The sequence below is a fragment of the Somniosus microcephalus genome, chromosome 11 (assembly GCF_052327205.1).
Source record: "Somniosus microcephalus isolate GS21.2 chromosome 11, FLI_Smic_1.0, whole genome shotgun sequence".
Taxonomy (NCBI): domain Eukaryota; kingdom Metazoa; phylum Chordata; class Chondrichthyes; order Squaliformes; family Somniosidae; genus Somniosus; species Somniosus microcephalus.
In genome coordinates, this window is record NC_140997.1 from 125220443 (window position 1) to 125244225 (window position 23783).

At 46.0% G+C, this 23783-nt stretch overlaps 1 protein-coding gene across 2 annotated transcripts in view; it reads left to right on the forward strand.

Moving 5' to 3' along the window:
* Positions 1-23783, forward strand: part of rnf123 (ring finger protein 123) — a 693175-nt gene that overhangs the window by 21784 nt on the left and 647608 nt on the right. For both annotated transcript variants that reach the window (XM_086001224.1, XM_086001225.1), the window contains exons 7-13: positions 2172-2258; positions 4733-4800; positions 8743-8868; positions 9994-10108; positions 16362-16466; positions 17296-17421; positions 17894-17986. In XM_086001224.1, the coding sequence (XP_085857350.1) occupies positions 2172-2258; positions 4733-4800; positions 8743-8868; positions 9994-10108; positions 16362-16466; positions 17296-17421; positions 17894-17986 (720 nt within the window). The remainder of the gene's footprint in view (positions 1-2171; positions 2259-4732; positions 4801-8742; positions 8869-9993; positions 10109-16361; positions 16467-17295; positions 17422-17893; positions 17987-23783) is intronic.

Consider the following 23783-nt stretch of genomic DNA (forward strand, 5'->3'; position numbering starts at 1 on the left):
GATAAGTGGGAGATTCGCTAACTCAACAACAGCTTGCATTTATATAGTTCCTTTAACATAATAAAATGCCCCCACAGCACTTCATAGAAGCGTTATCAGACAAAAATTGACACTGAGCCACATGAGATATTAAGACAGGTGACCAAAAGCTTGGTCAAAGAGGTAAGTTTTAAGGAGTGTCTTAAAGGAGGTGGAGCGGTTTAGGGAGGGGATTCCAGAGCTTAGTGCCTAGGCAGCTGAAGGCACAGCCGCCAATGGTGGGGCAAAGGGAATCGGGGATGTGCAAGAGGCCAGAATTGAGGAGAGCAGAGATCTCGGAAAGTTGTAGGGCTGGAGGAGGTTACAGAGCTGGGGAGGGGCGAGGTCAGGGAGGGATTTGAACATGGGGATGAGAATTTTATTGGACTGGGAGCCAGTGTAGGTCAGTGAGCGCATGGGTGATGGGTGAACAGGACTGTGTGCGAGTTAGGATGCGGGCAGCAGTTTTGGATAAGCTGAAGTTTACTCATTAACTGTAATCCACTCTGTAATGAGCCAAAGGTAGCTGGAGGGTGACCATCTCACCGGTTAATGTGGCGTGGACTGGCTGTACTCTATTCACTTTTGCTGTCTTAATTCCTATCCTTGGGTTTCCTTTAGTTGTCAAATATTTCCTGTCTCATCCATAAAATCTGCCTCTGGCTTTCTTTCAGGCTTTTACCTTTTTGCTGACACCTAAGCGTTTCTCCCTCTTTGAATGTAAGATTTCTTCTAATTCACCAAATCCACAAAGCTTGCTATCACTTTAAGTGCAAAATAGAGAAAATTGTGGACTTTTATTTGGACAAAACAGAATTTAAAGGGACCCGCTTTAGGAAAGGTGGGGTGAGGTGAAAATTCTAACCCGTTTATATTTCCAGGAAAATATCTCTCCAGGAAATGGGGAAGTGTGACTGTTTCACATGCACTCTTCATGGGAGATTGCTGGGAACTGAGAGATTTATTAATGCACTGCTACACAGGGATTACTGAGAGCTGTGTCTGACTGATTAACTCGCACACTGTGTCACAGAGATTATTGGGAGCTGTGTCTGACTGATTAACTCGCACACTGTGTCACAGGGATTACTGAGAGCTGTGTATGACTGATTAACTCGCACACTGTGTCACAGATTACTGGGAGCTGTGTCTGACTGATTAACTCGCACACTGTGTCACAGGGATTACTGGGAGCTGTGTCTGACTGATTAACTCGCACACTGTGTCACAGATTACTGGGAGCTGTGTCTGACTGATTAACTCGCACACTGTGTCACAGGGATTACTGGGAGCTGTGTCTGACTGATTAACTCGCACACTGTGTCACAGGGATTACTGGGAGCTGTGTCTGACTGATTAACTCGCACACTGTGTCACAGATTACTGGGAGCTGTGTCTGACTGATTAACTCGCACACTGTGTCACAGGGATTACTGAGAGCTGTGTCTGACTGATTAACTCGCACACTGTCACAGATTACTGGGAGCTGTGTCTGACTGATTAACTCGCACACTGTGTCACAGATTACTGGGAGCTGTGTATGACTGATTAACTCGCACACTGTGTCACAGGGATTACTGGGAGCTGTGTCTGACTGATTAACTCGCACACTGTGTCACAGATTACTGGGAGCTGTGTCTGACTGATTAACTCGCACATTGTCACAGAGATTACTGGGTGCTGTGTCTAACTGTTACTAATAGAAGGACATCATTTTCTTGGCTGTGGGAATACCACGCCAAAGCTAGTATAAAATAAAGGAAAAATAGGGAGCTTGGAATTCTGGTTGTAGACACCTTAGTGGGAAACCTGAAATCGAAGAGAGGGCTGGGAGTAGAGAGGAGAATGGCAGTATTTACATACTTTATCTTTATTCCTCACACCAAGTTACTTTGTTACTGTAATGCAAAAACAAAATACTGTGGATGCTGGAAATCTGAAATAAAAACAGAAAATGCTGGAAATACTCAGCAGGCCAGGCTTTGTTTAATTGTCACAGTATGTGTGTTCAGGTTCTCCTAACCTGAGGATAATAGGTGCCTATAGCAGTTCTGTTCCCTGTGAGATGAGGTGTGCTGGCAGCCCGCATGCTGCCTCAGGGATTGTCAGTTTGTTCAGTGCATCTTCCTGACGCCGGTCTGTCTGCTCCACAGGAGGGGGTCGGCGATACTTCAGATTCTTATGCTTACGATGGAAATAGAGTGCGCAAGTGGAATGTCACCACCACTAATTATGGAAAAGTAAGTGTCTCATGGATTTACACAGTGATCGAAGTAACACGGTCTGCGTGGGCAAGGGCAGACTTATTTCAAGCTGAATTTGTGATTCCTTCATAATTTAACGAGGCTAATACAGCCAGCAAAAATAACTATCTTCTCGTTGATGTTTGCAGAAGGCTCTCTTCAATTCACTGATGAGCCTTCATGAGGGGAGAGATGGTGTTTTATGTCTGCATCTGTGTATTTGCTCGTGTCCATATGTATCTGTGTATGTATGTCGATTTTTGTGTGAATCTAATCCTCTTCTGACTATTTATTCCATAGCAAAACGACCAGGTATAGTCTTAAGGTGAAGCGGGGTAAAGGGTTGGGGATAATTGGACCAGGGTGTGCAGATGTAATTCAGTCCCCACTTTAAAGTGATACATTCTGTACTTATTTTTATATTCCCTTTATTAATACTTGTGTCCACATTTATTGTGGAAGCTGCCTATGTAAATTGTCGCTTTTTTACAGCTGTCCACTTTTGAAAATACCATCCACCTCCACCTCGGGCTAACTCCAAAGATGAGGAACCTTGACATATTGCTCGGCTTCTTTCCTACATCCGATCAATCATGAAGACTGCTTTCTTTCACTTGCTGCCTGCCTCTGTTCCTATCTCTCCATCTTTGCTGTTAAAACCCATTACTGTGCCTTTATCATCGAGACGCGGATTCACCAATGCTCTGCTTGCTGACATCCCCATCTCCAAAAACTACAGCTCATCCAAAGTGCTATGGCCCACCATCATATCACCCTGTCCTCGCCCAGCTCTATTGACTCCTTGTGGTGCAGAGAATCATCTTTAACATCCTTGTCGTTGCCTTCAAATTGCCCTGTGGGCATGCCCTGTAATGCGACCTTGCCATATGTCCCTGTCTGCACCCTACATGGGTCCGACACTAGCTGAATCCTTCCTCTCTGCTTCCTTCACTCCACCATTGGTGGCTGCTTCTTCAGCTACTATTGCCCCTGCCCTCTGAAACTCCTTCCAGAATCCCTCCACCTTGCCACCGCCATCTTTGCCTTAAAGTCCACCGCTTCGACTGTGCTTTTGTGTCCTCACCCCCACCCCCCCTTTCTTTCCCCCTCCTGCTCAGTGTCTAACACCCTTTAAAGTGCTTCGAGAAGTTTTTTTGTAGAAAAACATGTCACTACTACCCATATTTATAGCGGGTTTTATAGGGTCAGCCGTGGCTCAGTTGGTGGCACTCTCGCCTCTGAGTCAGAAGGTTGTGGGTTCAGTTCCCACTCCAGAGACTTGAGCACAAACATCTAGGCTGACACTCCAGCGTAGTATAGTGCTGCTCTGTCTGAGGTGTTGTCTTTCGGATGAGATGTTAAACTGAGGCCCCGTCTGCTCTCTCAGGTGGATGTAAAAGATCCCATGACATTATTTCGAAGAAGAGCAGAGGAGTTATCCCCAGTGTCCTGGCCAATATTTATCCATCAACCAACATCACAAAAACAGATTATATCGTCATTATCACATTGCTGTTTGTGGGAGCTTGCTGTGCGCAAATTGGCTGCCGTGTTTCCTACATTGCAACAGTGACAACATTTCAAAAATACTTCATTGGCTGTAAAGCGCTTTGAGACGTCCTGAGGTTGTATGTCTTTTTTATGTAAATTGGCCAAGGGACAGAAATAGAGTAGTGGTGAATGGTTGTTATTCAGAATGGAGAGAAGTATATAGTGCTGCTCTTTTTAATATATATTAATGACCTGGACTTTGGTATACAGGGCATAATTTCAAAGTCTGCAGATGACACGAAACATGGAAATGTAGTAAACAGTGCGAAGGATAGTAAGACCTCAGGAGGACATAGACCAGTGAAATGGCAGCTGGGCTGAATGGCCTTCTATGTTTCTATGATTACTCTGCAAAATATGGCCACTGTGTTAATAGGAACATAGGAACAGGAGTAAGCCATTCACACCCTCGAACCAGTTCTGCCATTCAATCAGATCATGCTGATCTGTACCTCAACTCTATTTACACACCTTTGGTCCATATCCCTTGATACCCTTACCTAACAAAAATCTATCTACTTCTGTCTGGAAATTTTCAATTGTCCCCCAGCATCCATAGACTTTTGGGGGGGAATAGAGTTCCAGATTTCCACTACCCTTTGTGTGAAGTAGTGCGTCCTGATTTCACTCCTGAATGGCCCAGCTCTAATTTTAAGATTGTGGTACCCTTGTTCTGGACTCCCCCACCAGAGAAAATATTTTCTCTATCTACACAGAAGAGGAAAGATAGAGAAACAGCAATACGAAGATATTGGAGACAGAAACGAGAGTACCATCGTCTCCCACTTACCATCTGCAATGCCAGGGACGATCGACTTGTGTTGTAACTGGATATCCGATAATGGACTGTGCAGAAATGTAAATATAATTTTCTCTTTGCAATGTATAGTCTTATACATGTAATTTATTTTGTCCCCTAGGCTTGGGCAGCTGGAGATATTGTTACTTGTGTGATAGACCTGGATGAAGGGAAGATTGGCTTCTGCCTGTGAGTATTGCTTACTGACTGGACAGTGTTGAATCTCTCTCAGATATACTGAGATCAGAAAAGTTGGTGTATTGTATGAGTGAAGTACACATGAAAATATATATCAATTTTATCCATTATTTTTATAAAACTCTCGGGGAACTACACAGAGGGTCCTTCACAGCATCCTATCTGTAATATGCTGGAAAATTAAATAGTGGAAAAAACCCTAAAATATCTACTGAAGCTCTGGTTTCTAATCTGACACTATGCCTATCTATAATGTAATTCAGTTCCTCCACACTGGCCCAGGACCTGCCTATCGGAAGCATCACAGTTTACTATTGAGATATGCTTCCCATGTGAGACAAAAAAGGACAATTAAAAGTCAGTCTTGGTCCGATTTAATTTGGATCATTACAGAGCCGGGTCCTTGCGCACTGGAGAGCGACAACTCCAGAGGAGAGGGGAAAGTTGTAACGTACTGAAATAAGTCTGCCCTTGGCCAGGTCCAGGGTCTGGCAGTAAGGAGATTTGTTCAAGTAGCTGTTCAAGGAGCAGAGGATGCTGCTGAGCGACGATAACATCAATAGCAATGCCAGGTTACACTGACCATTGTGTATAACGGGCAAATCGCATTCGCACGGACGTGTCCGCTATTAGCGGTGGGGACTGTATCAGTAAAAGTGACCATGAAGCTGTCGGACTGTCGTAAAAACATAACTGGTTCACCAATGTCCCTCAGGGAAGGAAACGTGTTGTCCTTATCCGGTCTGGCCTACATGTGACTCCAGACCTATACCAATGTGGGTGACTCTTATTTAAGCACAAAGGAAGTTGGCTGTGGTTGTTGGAGGTCATTCATCTCAATCACATGACATCACTGCAGGAGTTCCTCGGCAGTGTCCTAGACCCAACCATCTTCAGCTGTTTCATCAATGACCTTCCCTCCATCATAAGGTCAGAAGTGGGGATGTACGCTGATGATTGCACACTGTTCAGCACCATTTGAGACTCGTCAGATACTGACGCAGTCCGTGTCCATATGCAGCAAGACCTGGACAACATTCAGACTTGGGCTGACAAGTGGCAAGTAACATTCGCACCACACAAGTGCCAGGCAATGACCATCTCCAACAAGCGAGACTCTAACCATCTCCCCTTGACATTCAATGGCATTACCATCGCTGAATCCCCCACTATCAACATCCTGGGGGTTACCATTGATCAGAAACTGAACTGGACCAGCCATATAAATACTGTGGTTACAAGAGCAGGCCAGAGGCTGGGAATTCTGCGGCGAGTGTCTCACCTCCTGACTCCCCAAAGCCTTTCCACCATCTACAAGGCACAAGTCAGGAGTGTGATGGAATACTCTCCACTTGCCTGGATGAGTGCAGCTCCAACAACACTCAAGAAGCTCGACACCATTCAGGATAAAGCAGCCCGCTTGATTGGCACCCCATCCACCCCCTTAAACATTCACTCCCTCCACCACCGGCGCACTGTGGCTACAGTGTGTAACATCTACAAGATGCACTGCAGCAACTCGCCAAAGCTCCTTCAACAGCACCTTCCAAACCCGCGACCTCTACCACTTAGAAGGACAAGGGCAGCAGACGCATGGGAACATCACCACCTACAAGTTCCCCTCCAAGCCACACACCATCCTGACTTGGACCTGTATCGCCATTCCTTCACTGTCGCTGGGCCAAAATCCTGGAATTCCCTTCCTAACAGCATTGTGGGTGTACCTACACCATATGGACTGCAGCGGTTCAAGAAGGCGGCTCACCACCATCTTCTCAAGGGCAATTAGGGATGGGCACTAAATGCAGGCCTAGCCAGCCAGCGACGCCCACATCCCAGCAATGAATAATTTTTTTTTTAAAAATTGCTCTTTGAAGTGGCCTAGTAAGCCACTCAGTTAGTTCATCTAAGGGCGGGCAATAATGCCAACCTTGCCAACGATGCCCACATCCCAAGAATTCATTAAAAAAAAAAAAAAATCTGGAGGGTGCATGGCGCTTGTGGAACTGTACCTCACCATGATTAACAGCGTCAGGAGAGGAGAAAATTGGCAAGGGAAATAGCTCCTGGTCTTGGGACTCCTGGGGATAAACCTCAAACCCATAATTATTGAGGTGCTAATTGGTCAATAGATGATCTTGCCAAGCCAGACATTAAAGAGAGAGTCCTGCTGTTGCGACTTGTTAAAAACCTGACTTGCCAAGAATTTTAATTCCCAGTTGTTTGTAACTTGGCCTGCAAGGATGAATTGGTGTTAATAATACACCCCAGACGCATTGGACAAAATAATGTGTGGCACTACCTGATGGCTAAGAAGGGTCTTGTGTGAGATACCTGAAAGAAACTGGTGTCATCAGATATTAGCACAGTAAGGAGTCAATGCCTTTGGGAAGAGGTGGAAAAAGGGAGAGAGAAAAAAGTATGTTTGGTAGGTCAGTACTTGGGGAGGGGGAAGATCCCTGCATGATGAGATGTTCTGAATGATGGGTGAACAGGCGGTGATTCAGTACTAACCCCTCTCATTCCATTGAGAGCCCCCTACATGTCAAACTGTCAAAAAAAAAAACAAAAAAAAAAAATAGAAAATGTAGAAACGCTCAGCAGGTCGGGCAGCAGCTGTGGAGGGTCAGGTTAACGTTCTCCTGACCTTTCGTCAGAAAAACATTTGCTTTTTGTCAAACTGTAATGCTGTCCATTATGTAACTGAATAACTGATAACGTGTAGTTATTGTAAAGCCAACTCGCCTTCAGTGTACGGCTCTCAGTAATTGCATCCTTCCTGTGAGAAGCTTCTTGCACTGCCTCAATGTTTTGATTCTAATTACAAATTATGTCGCTTGTGCAATTCGACAGCTGACTGCATGATCAGCGCATTCCAGTTACATACCAACCCGGTGATGGCGGCTTGCTTTGTTGTGCTATAAGCTGCTACATCAAAAGCTATTTTAAGTGGCTACAGTGTGAAGTTGTGGAATATGACATTCCCCATCCCTTCCCTTTGGACACTGCGACTGCTTTAAATAACCTCAGTGGCAATTGCACCCAAACAGCCTGGGGTTTATTTCTGGCTGTGTTGCTGTGTAACTGGTGGTGATGTACTGCTCCCAGAGATGCAGAATTTAGCTGAAAGCTATTTCCTGAGGTCACATGTATGTCATGTTCCATCAACTGCAAGTTTGCTGCATGAAAACATCAACTCATGACTCCTTTCTGCTTTGATTTAATAGCACTATACAATGCAGAAACCCCTCCATCATCTCAAGCTACGTAGATCTGTCTGTCTCTCTCTGTGCCTCCCCCTCCATTCAGTCTCTCACAGGGGAGCCAAACTTTGGACAAAATGCACTTGCTGTCTCACCTGGCAATTTAAAATCTGGAAAAATGTATATCTAGGTCACCTATGGGGTGGAAATCCAGGATGAGATTTGACCTTGAAGCTGGTTGTTTACATTGGATTGAAAGTTTTGCATGCATAATTTTTCTGAAATACAGGAAACTTTCTGGTATCCGGCACGGACGGGACCGACGTGGTGCCGGTTCATCAAAAATTCCGGCTAACCGAATGCTATAGTAAAAGATACGGAGCTCAAAGCAACAAACCCTGTTGCTTACAGCTTCAGAACAATCGGCACAAGTTGCAAGCGTCTCTGTAGCTTAGCAACAGCTGCAGCTACACCCTTGCACAGCAACAAATGGAGTAAAAAAAAAAGTAATAAAAGTTACCTGCACCTACTCCTGAATTTTGCCGGTTAACCGACATTTCCGGTTATTTAGGGGCCGGTTAATCGAAAGTTTCCTGTATAATGTTTTTGCGTAATTCCCCACTGCTGGTTCCTGAGTAATAGTTGAAAATAATCAGATGGAAACCATTAGGGATTTGTAATGGTATCAGACTGAGAACATTCACTACCACATTGGGTTTTCCTTTTCCAGAAATGGGATATCCTTGGGAATTGCATTTCAAGACATCAGATTGGGCCCTGGCATGGCCTACTTCCCAGCAATCAGCCTGTCCTTCAAAGAGTCTGTGGCATTCAACTTTGGGAGCCGGCCAATCCGATATCCTTTTCAGTAGGAGCAGTGCAGTGTGAGGGCGTGGAGCAATTGTTGTCCAACTATGGCACAGAACTGTTGTCTGAACACTCCATCTTCAACTCCTTTGTGTTGTTTGCTTTCTGTCGATGCTTTGATTTCAGATGTGTGGCACTGTTTTGTTTGTTGCGCTGTCCACCTTCCCTGTGACATGAAATGTCAATTAGCCATGAGCCCAGGGAGGACCAAGGAAGCTGAGTGAGTGAGTTTTTTTTTTTGGATAGTCCTGTGTCTGACATAACTGGAAACCATCCTCAAACTACTGAGAAATTTACCTAAGTAGAGTTTCTATTTGTCCGATAGAGTGCAGGCTTTCTGCCTATAGTTGACGTCCCATTTACCTAACCAGAGAACAGAGACTTACAAGTCTGTGCCTAAAGGTCGCCAGTTGTGTTCGTGAGTCTTGCTGGAGTTTAACTGACAGATTCCATGTAACTTAGCAGATAAGTTTCCCCTGTTCAGCTAAGCTTACCCTACATGACTTGCAGCGTTATCTGGAGCACAGTTGGAAGAACTACAATCTCCAGTGATACATCTATCCTTCCAGGTCCCATCAGTGAGCCAGGCTGGCTGATCAGTCGTCAGTGGTGCCGTTGCGTACTGTCGATCTGCCTGGCTCAGGTGTTGGATTGCTGTCATGGAGGATTGACTTAGTTACCAGTTCCCATTGACACATGTATCACCTTGGAGCCAACTTAATCCCAAACAGACCCTACTTACCTCTTCCACACTTACCCCTTCCAAGAAGAATAAGGAGGAAGGTCAGTTGAGCAGGAGGGAGGGGGAAGGTAAGAACACTCAGAGACTACTGGTGCAATGAACTGAGAGCTGAGGGGCACACAAATCAGTGTATCTCTGAAATCGGTCATAGACCACCCTTTCTTGCTAGGATCCATCTCTGCTGGTGTAGCACGCCAGGTATATTGGCGTGGATGCAGAAAATTGACATTTATGCTGAGTCTCATTGGATAACAGTTCTGCCATCTCGCGTATATCTGATAACTGCCAGCTCTTTGCCAAAGCCCTGTCACTTAGTGTTTGAATAAATTACTGACCAAGGAAGGAGCTTGTTTTCTTTTAACTTTTCCATACATACCCAGTGGAAGGCTATCGCCCTATGCAGAACCCACCGGAGGCAGATCTTGTGAAGGCGCACAAACTCTTGGGATACCTAAAGAACGTGATCACTACTGGCATGGACACCCAGGTAGGGAGTTGAGTTTGTCCTGGCCAGTGATGTTTCATTTAGTTACTGTCTTGGGTCTTGGTTATTCATGTCTATGGGGTGGTTGAAGGACAGAGGGCATGGTTTGGGAATGGACATTATCCTGAAACTTGCGGGCTAGTGCTCTGAAAATGATGTTCAACAACTCGTCCCAGTGTGCGAGTGCATTGCGCCCAATGTTTAGTTGGGGGTTTGGTCAATCTACCTGCTCCCAGTCTTTGCTGATGCTGCTGTTTGAGAGCAAAAGGGCTTCAGGTTAATTTCCCAGTCTGTGCTGAGTTAGCGGATCCCTACTGTGCCAGTAGAGTAGCTACAATTGGTCTTAGAACCCCGAACTAACGAAGGGAAAATGCAAATGGAATTTGTGTGTGAGGATAGAATCGGGTGCGGCTGTAATGCTACCCTACCCCTTACTAAATAACCTGCTGACACTTGCAATCTAAGCTCATGTGAAGAATGGCCACTGGGGCAAGGTCGTGTCATTGTACCCCTGGAAAAAATTACCTCAATTCAAGTCACAGATGGCCACATCAGCTCCAGAATCTCTCTTCTGGCTCGTCTATATTTCCCTCACGTGCCTATTCAGTCTCCCCTTGAAAACATTGAGTGTCTCCGCTTCCACCACTTCCGTCGACAGCAAATTCCAGGTCATCGCCACTCACTGCGTAAAAAAGTTTTTCCTCACATCCCCCCTGTATCTTTTGCCCAAAACCTTAAATCTGTGTCCCCCAGTCCTTGTACCATCAACTAGTGGGAACAGCTTTTTCCCGTCTAGCCTATCCAAACCCATCATAATCTTGTACACCTCTATCAAATCACTCCTCAACCTCCTTTGCTCTAATGAAAACAAATCCAGCTTTTCCAACCTGTCCTTGTAGTTAAGATCCCCCCCATCCCCGGAACCATTCTGGTAAATCTCCTCTGCACCCTCTCAAGGGCCTTCACATCCTTCCCAAAGTGTGGTGACCAGAACTGGATGCTGTACTCCAGTTGTGGCCTAACCAGCGCTTTATAAAGGTTCAGCATAACTTCTCTACTTTTGTACTCAATACCTCTATTTATGAAACCCAAGATCCCATATGCTTTGCTAACCACTCTCTCAATGGCCCAGAAATTCGGGTCGGGGGCTTCCCGCGGGTGCAAGCCCCCGATCTGCACTTACCTTGCGCGCCGGCCGTTGAGCTGTGGGCTCCCGTGGAATTCCGATCCGGGGCCTGGTCCAGCTGCTGGCGCGCAGTGCTTGCGTATCCCAGGGGCGCAGTTAGTAAGATGCGTCCCCTGGGATCACGTGGGCCATGGGCAGCCAATCGGAGCAGGGAATGCTCCATTCATAAGTCTGACAGGAAGTGCTGTCAAGACTTACAAATACTTCATCAAAAAAATCAATCAGATTAGTCAAACATGATTTGCCTTTTACAAATCCGTGTTGGCTCTCCTTAATTAGCTTAAACCTCTCAAGTGCCTGTTAATTTTTTCCTTGATTATTGTTTCTAAAACTTTACCAACCACTGATGTTAAACTGACTGGCCTGTAGTTACTAGGATTGTCCTTACACCCTTTCTTGAACAATGGTGTCACTTTTGCCACTTTCCAATCCTCGGGCATCTCCCCCACATCGAGGGTGTTGAGTCTGTATGTCCCAGTTATGTTTAGGATCAATCACTGGACACAGACAACAAGAATAACTTTTAACAGGTCTTTACTATTCGAAGGTCAGGGCTGAACTGCCCAGCAAATCCTTGCACAACACTTATATACCGGTGTGGTCACCACTGGTATTACAGTATACAGCAGCCAAGAGAAAGTAGTACATCTCTTAAGGTAGTTCTCTTAAGGTGGAACAGGTTACATACACCACCGAGGGAAGATTGGAAAATTATGGCAAGCCCTTCTGCTATCTCCCCCAATTCCCTTTGCAACCTGGGATGCAAGCCATCTGGACCAGGCGACTTGTCCACTGTAAGCATACCCGGCCTTTCTAGTACATCTTGTCTATCAATTTTCACCCCTTCCAATGCTTCTACCAATATTTTGTCAGCATCCACCTCCTTAGTAAACACCGATACAAAGTACTCCTTGATTATTCTAGCCTTGCCCTGCGCCTCTAAGCATATATCACCGTCTTTGTCTCTAATAGGCCTCACCCCGCCTCTTAATACCCACTTACTGTTTACATGCCGGTAGAAGATGTTTGGGTTCCCTTTTATGTTAACCGCCATTCTACTCTCATATTCTCTCTTTGCCAATCTTATTTTAATCTTCACATCCCCTCTCAACTTATTGTATTTGGCTTGGTTCTCCCTTGAAGAATTCACCTGACATGCATCATACACCCTCTTTTTTTTTGTTTCATCATCTTCTCTATCTCCCTCGTCATCCAAGGAGCCCTTGCTTTGGTTCCCTTACCCTTCCCTCTTGTTGGAATGTACCTAGCCTGTACTTGGAATATCTTCTCCTTAAAGATCACCCATTGCTCATTACAGTTCTCCTGTCAGTCTTTGGTTCCATTTTACCCTGGCTAGATTCTTTTGCATCCTATTGAAGTTAGCCCTATTCCAGTTTAGAAGTTCCACTCTAGATTGTTTCTTGCTCCTCTCCATTACTAATCCAAATCTTATGATACGATGATTACTCGTACCCAAGTGTTCTCCCACAGACACTTGGTTGACCTGGCCCAGCTTATTCCCCAGCACCAGATCCAGCAATGCCTCCTTCCTAGTTGGGCCAAGGAAATTCTCCTGAACACATTTCAGAAATTTCTCCCCCTCCTTTCTCTTTACCTTACCATTATCCCAATCGATATTTGGGTAATTGAAGTCCCCGAATATCACCACTCTATAGCTCTTGATTACCTCTGCGATTTCCCTGCAGATTTGCTCCTCTAGGCCTCCAAATAGTGAGAGGGAGATATAGAATACCCCCAATAGTGTGATCATACCCTTTTCGCTCCTCAACTCTAACCAAATGGATTCTGTCCTTGTCCTCTCAAGAACATCCTCCCTTTCCAACACGACAATGTCTTCATCAGCACTGCCACCCCACCTCCCTTTTTTCCTTGAATATTAAGTGCCCAGCCCTCGCCGTTTATAAGCCACGTTTCTGTTATTGCCACACGGCTAATTGTACTTGTAGCTCGCCAACCTTATTCACCACACTTTGTGCGTTTACGTACATGCATTCTAAACCCAGTTTTGAATTTTTCGTTGTCTTTCTTAGTCTGCTCCTATCTAATGTGGTACTACTACCGCCTCTTGTACTATCTTCTCTAGTACTATCCAACACACTCACTCTTTTATGCACCTTATTCCTCTTTTCTACTCTTATATGCTGGTGCCCATCCCCCGCCAAGCTAGTTTAAACCCTCCCCAACAGCACTAATAAACCTCCCCATGAGAATATTGGTCCCGGCTCTGTTGAGGTGTGACCTGTCCAGCTTGTACAGGTCCCCCCTTCCCCACAAATGGTCCCAATGCCCCAGGAATCGAAAGCCCTCCCTCCTGCACCATCTCTCCAGCCACGCATTCATCTGTTCTATCCTCTATTCCTGTACTCACTAGCACATGGCACTGGGAGTAATCCGGAGATTACTACCTTTTGAGGCCCAGCTTTTTAATCTCTCTCCTAGCTCCCTAAACTCTGCCTGCAGGACCTCATCCCTCTTTCTGCCTATGTCGATGGTACCTATATGGACAACAACCCCTGGCTGTTCACCCTCCCCCGTCAGAGTGTCCTGCAGCCATTCAGTGACATCCTTGACCTGGGCACCAGGGAGGCAACATACCATCCTGGAGTCACATCTGCGGCTGCAGAAATGCCTGTCTGCTCCCCTAAGTATGGAATACCCTATCACTATTGCTCTTCCACTCTTTTTCCTCCGCCCCCCCCCCCCCCCCGTCCCTGTGCAGCTGAGCCACCCGTGGTGCTGTGGACTTGACTCTGGCTGCTCTCCCCAGAGGAACCGTCACCCTCACCAGTACTCAGAACAGAATACTGGTTGGAGAGTGCGATGCACTCTGGGGACTCCTGCACTACCTGCCTGGTCCTCCTCTTCTGTCTGGTGGTCACCCATTCCCTCTCTGCCTGCATACTCTTAAGCTGCAGGGTGACCACCTCTAGAAACGTGATATCCACGTAACTCTCAGCCTCGCGGATGCACAGCAGTGACTCCAGCCGCCGCTCAAGCTCCAAAACCCGGAGCTCGAGTTGCTGTAGCTGGCGACAATTCCCGCACATGTCGTCCAGGCTACGTGAAGTGTCCAGGACTTCCCGCGTGGCACAGGATGTGCACTCCACGGGACTGAGTTGCCCTGCCATGCCTCTATTTAATAGACTAAGAACTAACCCAGCAGAAATAAACTTAAAACTTAACAAAAAACACTCCCCAGCTACTCACCAATCAGCTCATTCCCTCTATTTAATAGGCTATTAACTAACTTAGCAGAAATAAACTTATAAACTGAAAAAAAATATACACTCACCAGCTACTCGCCACTCACCAGCTACTTGCCAATCAGCTCCTACCCTTGTGCCGACGTCACTTTTTTACTCTGATGTCACTTCTTCAAAAACTGCCTCTGTTGAGTTACTGACACTCATGACTGCTCCTTTTAACTACTCCTCTCTCGCTGTGCTCCCTTCAGGTCCGCTCCTTCTGGTCTCGGGCTCCTTTTAACTACTCCTCTCTCGCTGTGCTCCCTCCAGGTCAGCTCCTTCTGGTCTCGGGCTCCTGGTGCTTGTGACTGCTCCTTTTAACTACTCTCTCGCTGTGCTTCCTCCAGGTCCGCTCCTTCCGGTCTCGGGCTCCTGGCGCTTGTGACTGCTCCTTTTAACTACTCCTCTCTCGCTGTGCTCCCTTCAGGTCTGCTCCTCCCGGTCTCAGGACTAGCTCCATACCACACAACTCTCTCTACTTGCACTCATGCTCGCTGATATTGTCAACCTCTCCCCATCCTCTGGTATCATTCCCACCTGATTCAACATTCCCATCATCACTCCTTCTTAAAAATAAACAGCCCAGATCTCTCTTCTCTCTTTAATTACTATTCTGTCTCCAATCTCCCCTTCCTCTCCAAAGTCCTTGAATGCATCATTGCCAACCAACTCTGTACCCGGCTCTCCCTTTTGGAGTCCCTCCAATTTGGTTTCTGACGAGCCCACCATACTGAGACTGCCCAGGTCAGTCAGCATTGATATCCAGAGTGGCTACAACTGGGGCTCATTGTTATCCCCTTCAACTCCAAGGTTCTTAATGTATTAACTGGCTGCATACTGTTTGCCCTGTATTGTGGTGCCCTGCCCTGGGCCTGTATTGTGGTGCCCTGCCCTGGGCCTGTATTGTGGTGCCCTGCCCTGGGCCTGTGTTGTGGTGCCCTGCCCTGGGCCTGTGTTGTGGTGCCCTGCCCTGGGCCTGTGTTGTGGTGCCCTGCCCTGGGCCTGTGTTGTGGTGCCCTGCCCTGGGCCTGTGTTGTGGTGCCCTGCCCTGGGCCTGTGTTGTGGTGCCCTGCCCTGGGCCTGTGTTGTGGTGCCCTGCCCTGGGCCTGTGTTGTGGTGCCTTGCCCTGGGCCTGTGTTGTGGTGCCCTGCCCTGGGCCTGTGTTGTGGTGCCCTGCCCTGGGCCTGTGTTGTGGTGCCCTGCCCTGGGCCTGTGTTGTGGTGCCCTGCCCTGGGCCTGTGTTGTGGTGCCCTGCCCTGGGCCTGTGTTGTGGTGCCCTGCCCTGGGCCTGTGTTGTGGTGCCCTGCCCTGGGCCTGTGTTGTGGTGCCCTGCCCCCCTCCCCCTCCCCGTTCCCCTCCCCGTCCCCGTCCTGTTGTGGCATGATGAGGCGGTGAGTTGAGAGCCACCTATCTGTGTCCTACAACTTAATGACGTAGCAGCAGTGTACTGCAATACCCATTTGCAGTTAAAGATAACAGGACAAGTAATGTGTCTCTGTATTATGGTGCACAGTAATGGTCCCCATGGATGGGCTGTAAAAGGTACCACATGTCGATGCAGTGAAGAGATTTGCCCTTCTCTGATATCAGGTACTGTACGCTCAGCCTGTACTGAAGCCCTGTAATTCTTGCTCTCAGTTATAACACTCGCATACTCCATCCTTAGTCTTTAGTGAGATGGGTTAAGATTTTAAAACTTTGCAGACACCGCATTGATGTGTGTGAGGGATGTTTCAGAGATGTCTTTAAGATTATTAGTCCAGAGGATGAACAATACTCAACTTGTCATGTGATCTTTTTAAAGGAAGGGAAACTGACGGAGAGGGAATCTGCGTTATGGCAAGCCCAGGGGGAGCCCACCGTTCTCATTACGCTAGCGCACATCTTCAACCGCTTTGCACCCCTTATGGCAAGTACCTGACCATTCTCTCTACCAGCAGCGGAAAGATTAAGGAAAGCATAGCATTTACCCAGGCTAACTGCTCAGTCACCCTGTGTATACTAGGAGCCGCAGATAGCAACAATACAGGAAACTCTGCAATCTTTGCCCAGTGGCACTTGTTCAGATGCTGCAAACGCAACTCTAAAGCAACTGTGCATTTGCAAGAGTTGCATTTACAACTTTTGTCAGTCTGATTGGATGTTTCCAACTGCCAGGAGGAGGATCCATACATGCTTGTAGTGAGCAAAATGCGTTGCCGTCTCTATGGGAGGGCTGATAGTTCAGCCCATGCATGACCAGAGCCAAGAGTGCAGACTTGATGGCAAGGGCTGCTGGCGGGTGCCTGTTAGATTTGCTGCCAGCAACAGCACTTTGTGTCAGAGAAACTGCCTCCCCAGTGGCGGTGCTTGACCACTCGGTGCCTTCAATGGCACTAGACTTGGGTCCTGTACATTACAGGGTTGCCTCTGACTGCTCACCAGAGACGACCCTGTACTCTCAAGGGAGCATTAAACGTTTCAGTGGTGTGAAATGGTTGAATAAGAACTCCTCCAATATTGTTTTAACTGATATTTACACTATTTGGTGCAGTCACCTTGTGTGTCTGTAACTGCCGGTTATTGTTCCTGCCTCTCTCCTCCTATCCAACATCTGTCACTGATTTCTCCGTTGTTTCTGGCAGTATTTTACAATACCGTCACGACTGATACCTGATGTTCGGCATGCTAGCTGGAAGAGGCAGATTCTGTCAGTGTTTTATGTCTCTCTAATTCATGTATTTTTTTGTTATAAACAGTGTAAAGTTTACCTAGTGGAAGAAGTGTTGATGACCTATTTCCTGGGTATATTGGAGAGGGGCGGGGCAGTGGACGAACACCCTCTGATTCAAAACTTACTGGACCTTATGTGGCTCCTCATGGAGGTGAGTGCAAACAGGTAGCGATATATACTTTATTGATGGGGGTAGGAAGGTGGGGTGGGAGAGTCAACAGCTCGTCCATTTCATGGAGGGAGGTGCGGTGTAACTACTTTTGCCCCTCCATTGGATTAGCACTAGGTCTGTAGTCGTACCCCACCATGGGATTAGTGTACTTCTTAGTCTGCATTTGTGCCCCTCTCTGAGATTAGTGTACAATTCTGTCTGTACCCGTATCCATCCATCGGATTAGTGGATTGTTCAGTCTGTACTCATGCCCCTCCATTGGTTTAGTGTACTGCTGGGTCTGTACTTATGCACTTTCATCAAGCTAATGTACTGTTTGGCCTGTACTCAGACCCCTGCCTGAGGTAATTCACTGTATTGTAAATCTTGGGTAGAGGTATTTCATTCTGCAGTGCACATTCCCGCTTGCCACTCAGGGTCTGTTTTGCTTGATTTGTTTCTTCTGTTACAGGATTATGAAGTTCAGGAGTGTTTGAAACAGCTGATGATGTCACTGCTTCGTGCGTACAGATTTTCTCCCATCATCCCTGATTTAGGGCTACAGGTGAGGCCTTCCCATCCTGTAAGGTAGCAGTGTCTAATTTTTTGGAGCAGTGGGCGGCTGGATCCATGTGCCACACCGGTGAATGGGTCACACATGATTACACAAAACTGCGAGATCCCAATACTCTCACAATATGAGGACTGCTAACACCACCCCCCCCCCCCGCCCCTGCCAAATACACGTAGAATCCAAACCAAACACAACATTTCAAATCTCCCCAGCAAAAATGTAACATTTAAAATAGTTTAATTTAACATCAAACCAGTTACTGGACAATGCTCAGCGCAAACAGTATATTTGCAGTAATTATATATTTTACTGTTCTCAATGCCAAAAACAACAAAGGCGCTACTCCTGCACTAACCCGTAACATACAGTTGGTCCTTGAAACACAGTTGCTCATAACTTGTGTGGTGAAATGTTGCTCCGGGTGTAAGCCCCTGACCTGCACTTACCTTGCGCGCCGGCAGTTGAGCTGTAGGGCCCCGTGGAATTCCGATCCGGGGTTTGGCCCAGCTGCCGGCGCGCAGTGCTTGTGTGTCCCAGGGGCACAGTTAGTGCGATGCGTCCCCTGGGATCACGTGGGCCATGGGCAGCCAATCGGAGCAGGGAATGCTCCATTCATAAGTATTGACCTGTCAAGACTTATCAATACTACGGCCCCAAAATAGCAGTAAACCTTCAAATAAATTTTTTTTTAAATCACACTTTTTAAATAAACTATAAATTACATTAAATAACTATTTTAAACAATTTAAATTTTTGAAACTTTTTTTTATATTCAGGGCTAAAAATAAACTTACCTTGCTTTAAGGTATTTAAAAATAATAAACCTGTGGAAAAAATGTTTTAATTTTAATTAATTGACCACTTACCTTGTAAAAAGCAGGCCTTACGCCTGCTTTTTACATTTCTAAATTCTAAAGACTTACCCTCCCGGAGAAACCTGTTTTTAAAAAAAAAAAACAACCCCAAAAAACGTAAGTTCAAAGCGCACGCGCAGACTCCCCCGCGCACGCGTTCGACCTCTGAACCCCTTCGTTCAGGGGAATGGAAGTGCCGGTTTCCCGCGCATGCGCAGTGCCTGCAGGAAACCGGCACTTCCATTGGGCCTACAGGTGAGTACCCAGCGCGTACTCACCCGTGGAGACCCGAATTTCTGGGCCAATAATACAGGATAAAATTTATACTCGCTTAGAAAAATTAAGGGTAGCCAGCATAAAAAAGGCAAGCCATGTCTGACAAATTTAATAGAGTTCTTTAAGGAAATAACAGTTATTGCTAAAGAAATTGCAGTGGATGTTGTGTTTATGGCTGTTCAAAAGGCGCTTGATAAGATGCCGTAAAGCAGTCTTGTGATGAAATGAAGGCACACAGTATTAAAAGAAATGTGGCAGTATGGATAGAAAGTTTGCTAAAGGAAGATAACAGAGCAGTGGTTAATGAATCTTCTTTGGGTTGGAGGGATGTAAACAGCAGTCTCTCCCATGGGTAAATGTTTTGACCATTGCTCTTAAGATATATAATTGTGGACTTGGATATGGGGGAGAAACAATATCAAAATTTGTAGAAAACGCAAAAATAGGGAGTGTGGTTAACTGAAGAGGAAACACAATCAACTTCAGGAGGACAAAGATTAAGCAGATATTAGTTGGATGGAATTGAATTTGGAGAAATGCGAGGTGATACATTTTTAGAGGAAGACTAGAGAGGAAATGTACAATAAATTATAAACTTCAATTAGGAATAGAAGAGCAAACAGATTTACATAAGAACATAAGAAATAGGAGCAGGAGTAGGCCATTTGGCCCTTCGAGACTGCTCCGCCATTCAGTAAGATCATGGCTGATCTTCTACCTCATCTCCACTTTCCTGAACTATCCCCATATCCCTTTATGCCCTTAATATTCAAAAATCTATTATCTCTGTCATGAATATACTCAATATCTGAGCCTCCACAGCCCTCTGGGGTAGAGAATTCCAAAGATTCACCACCCTCTGAGTGAAGAAATTTCTTCTCATCTCAGTCCTAAATAGCCAACCCCTTATTCTGAGACTGTGACCCCTGGTTCTAGACTCCCCAGCCAGGGGAAACATCCTCCCTGCATCTACCCTGTCAAGCCCTGCAAGAATTTTGTATGTTTCAATGAGATCACCTCTCATTCTTTTAAACTCTAGAGAATATAGGCCCAGTCTACTCAATCTCTCCTCATAGGACAATCCCCCCATCCCAGGAACGAGTCTGATGAACCTTGTTGCACTCCCTCTATGGCAAGTATATCCTTCCTTGGGTAAGGAGACCAAAATTGTACAAAATACTCCAGGTGTGGTCTCACCAGGGCCCTATATAATTGCAGTAAGACATCTTTACTCTTATACTCAAAACCTCTTGTAATAAAGGCCAACATACCATTTGCTTTCCTAATTGCTTGCTGTACCTGCATGTTAACTTTCAGTGATTCGTGTACAAGGACACCCAGGTCCCTCTGAACACCAACATTTTCTAACCTCTCCCCAGTTAAAAAATACTCTGCTTTTCTATTTTTCCTACCAAAGTGGATAACTTCACATTTCTCCACATTATATTCCATTTGCCATGTTCTTGCCCACTCACTTAGCCCATCTATACCCTCTTGAAACCTCCTTGCATCCTCCTCACAACTTACATTCCGACCCAGCTTTGTATCATCAGCAAACTTGGATATATTAGATTTGGCCCCCTCATCCAAATCATTGATGTAGATTGTGAATAGCTGAGGCCCAAGCACTGATCCTTGCGGTACTCCACTAGTTACAGCCTGCCAACCCAAAAATGACCCGTTTGTTCCTACTCTCTGTTTTCTGTCCGTTAACTAATCCTCAATCCATGCTAGTATATTACCCCCAATCCCATGAGCCCTAATTTTGTTTAATAACCTCTTGTGTGGCACCTTATCGAATGCCTTCTGGAAATCCAAATGCACCACATCCACTGGTTTCCCTTATCTATTCTGCTAGTTACAACCTCAAAAAACTCCCAACAGATTTGTGAAACACGATTTCCCTTTCATAAATCCATGTTGACTCTGCCCAATCCTATTATTATTTTCTAAGTGCCCTGTTACCACATCCTTAATAATAGATTCTATCATTTCCCTACCACTGATGTCAGGCTAACTGGTCTGCAGTTTCCCATTTTCTCTCTCCCTCCTTTCTTAAATAGTGGGGTTACATTTGCTACCTTCCAATCTGCGGGAACCGTTTTAGAATCTATGAAATTTTGGAAAATGGCAACCAATGCATCCACTATCTTTATAGCCAACTCTTTCAAAACCCTAGGATGTAGGCCATCGGGTTCAGGGAATGTATTGGCTTTCAATCCCATTGGTTTCTCTAGTACTATTTTTTTTTTTTTACTAATACCTTTCAGTTCCTCATTCTCGCTAGACCCTTAGTTGTCCACTATTTCCGGGAAGTTTTTTTGCGTCGTCTTCCGTGAAGACAGACACACAGTATTTGTTTAATTTCTTTGCCATTTCCTTATTCCCCATTATAATTTCTCCTGTCTCAGCCTGTAAGGGACCCACATTTACTTTTGCTAATCGTTTCCTTTTTACATACCTATAGAAGCTTTTACAGTCTGTTTTTATGTCTCTCGCTAGTTTACTCTCATATTCTAATTTCCCTTTCTTTATCAATTTCTTGGTCCTCCTTTGCTGAATTCTAAAATCCTCAGGCTTATTACTCTTTTTGGCAGCATTATAAGCCTCTTCCTTTGATCTAATACTATTTTTAACTTCTCTTGTTAGCCACGGTAGGATCACTTTTCCTGTGGGGTTTTATGTGCCTTAAAGGAATGTATATTTGTTGTAAATTATGTATTAATTCTTTAAATGCTAGCCATTGCTCGTCCACTACCTTACTTTGTCATGTAGTTTCCCAATCTACTTTAGCCAACCCGCCCCTCATACCTACTTAGTTAGCTTTGTTTAGATTTAAGACCCTAGTTTCAGATTTAACTGAGCCACTTTCAAACTCAATATAAAATTCTAACTTATTATGGTCACTCTTCCCTAAAGGCCCCTTTACTACAAGGTTATTAATTAACCCTTCCTCATTGCACAATACAGTAATAGGTAAAGGTCAGGGAAATGGGACTAAGTGGATAACTCTTTCAGAGAGCTGGCACAGATGAGATGGACCGAGTGGCCCTTTTCTGTGCTGTTAAATTCTATGGGGGAAAAATTCATGTATGGCAAGAGAATTGCCGGTGTCACCGGCAACTCAAGTTAATGGCCGCAGCGTTACTGGGTAAAAAATCGCACTAGGGGCTGGCGATGTGTAGCACGGCGCTAACTTACGTTAGCTTGGCGTTAATGGAGGCCTCCGACTCAAAGTTCCTGTCCACAGTCGGCATTGCAGCTTCTTGCAGACCCTGGGAGCGAGGCTGTAGAGTTCGGAAGGAATTGTGGGCAATTAAAGTGGCTATGAATTAAAGGGGCAATGCATTCAGAAATAATACAAGTTGCATTGCAGTGAAAAAATGCATTTTTCAGTCCTTACTGCCTTTCAATAAAAAAATATACCATTAAAAAGAAGTTCCAAATGGGATTCTTCAGCACTTAAAGCTGAATTCACTTCCGAACCTCAAAAAATGGGAAAAGTGCTTCAGCACTAACACAAATGGCTCAGCAAGCCAGGGAGGTGGCATCCAGGGTCTCTCACAGCACTCCAGCTTTGTGCAGGGGGTCAACACTGCAAGAGAGGTCCTCTACCCACAGGGGCCAGGAGGCCCTCCAGAAAGAACGATATGAGACTACATCACCGAGGTCGTCACTGCCAGCAGTGTAGTTCTAGTGCCCAAAGAAGCTTCATGACCTCAGACCACTGGTCGAGGTCAGTGAATACATCTTCAAAAGCCATCTCCTACCAACTGCATCTCTAGCCTCACACACTGCTCAATGCACGACTCGCCCACCAATCACTAGCCTACCAACGATCTGTACAAATCACGCAGCACATCTCCCATTCTTAGCCTCATCTCACCCCCTTGGAGGAAAGAGTGCAGGCCATTCTTGGCAGGGGCATGCCTGAGCCTTTGGTCAGCGGCGGGGCTGAAAGGATACAAGATGCTGGTATCCTCATACGTTATCCTCCTTCTGACATGCACCTCTTGCTTTCCTGCCCTCCGCTCACCACGACTGCACCCTTGTGCCTTCCTCATTTCACACACCCAAGAAATGTAGCCCGCCCAGCCAGTGGTTGACCACAAAGAGGGAGAGGAGAGTGAAGAAGAAGATGATTGATTTGACACGTCAGTTACCAGCTCCTTGATGCGCTATCAATTACTCATAAAAGACTGAGAGTTAGAAGAGTAACTAAAGGCTTTTATTAACAACAGAATGGAGGTCTGCCTCGAGTGGTCGACCGGTCCAGGATACAAAGGGCTGGGGAGCAGTCACCTTTATACTAGGACCTGTGGGAGGAGTCAGCCGAGGCATGTCCAGGCATGTACACAGTGGAATACAAACAGGAATACAAACAGTGGTTTCCCACATTCACCCCTTGTTTAAAATTGAGTCCGGCGGGGTGAAGTGTATTAAAAGTTAGTGTATTGGAGTCTCTCCGGAGGTCTTGTCTGCCGCTGTGATCGGCGTGGCGACGGCAGGGGTAGTGAAGCTTCCGGCGTCGAGTCCAGCGTAGGCTGTGGCACAGGCGTGTCGTCCTCGTAGATGTCGAGCGGGTCGCGGGGCCCAGGCCTGCCGTCTGCTGGGGCTGGATATCGGATCGTGGGGGGGGTGGGTGGTAGTGGGTAGTG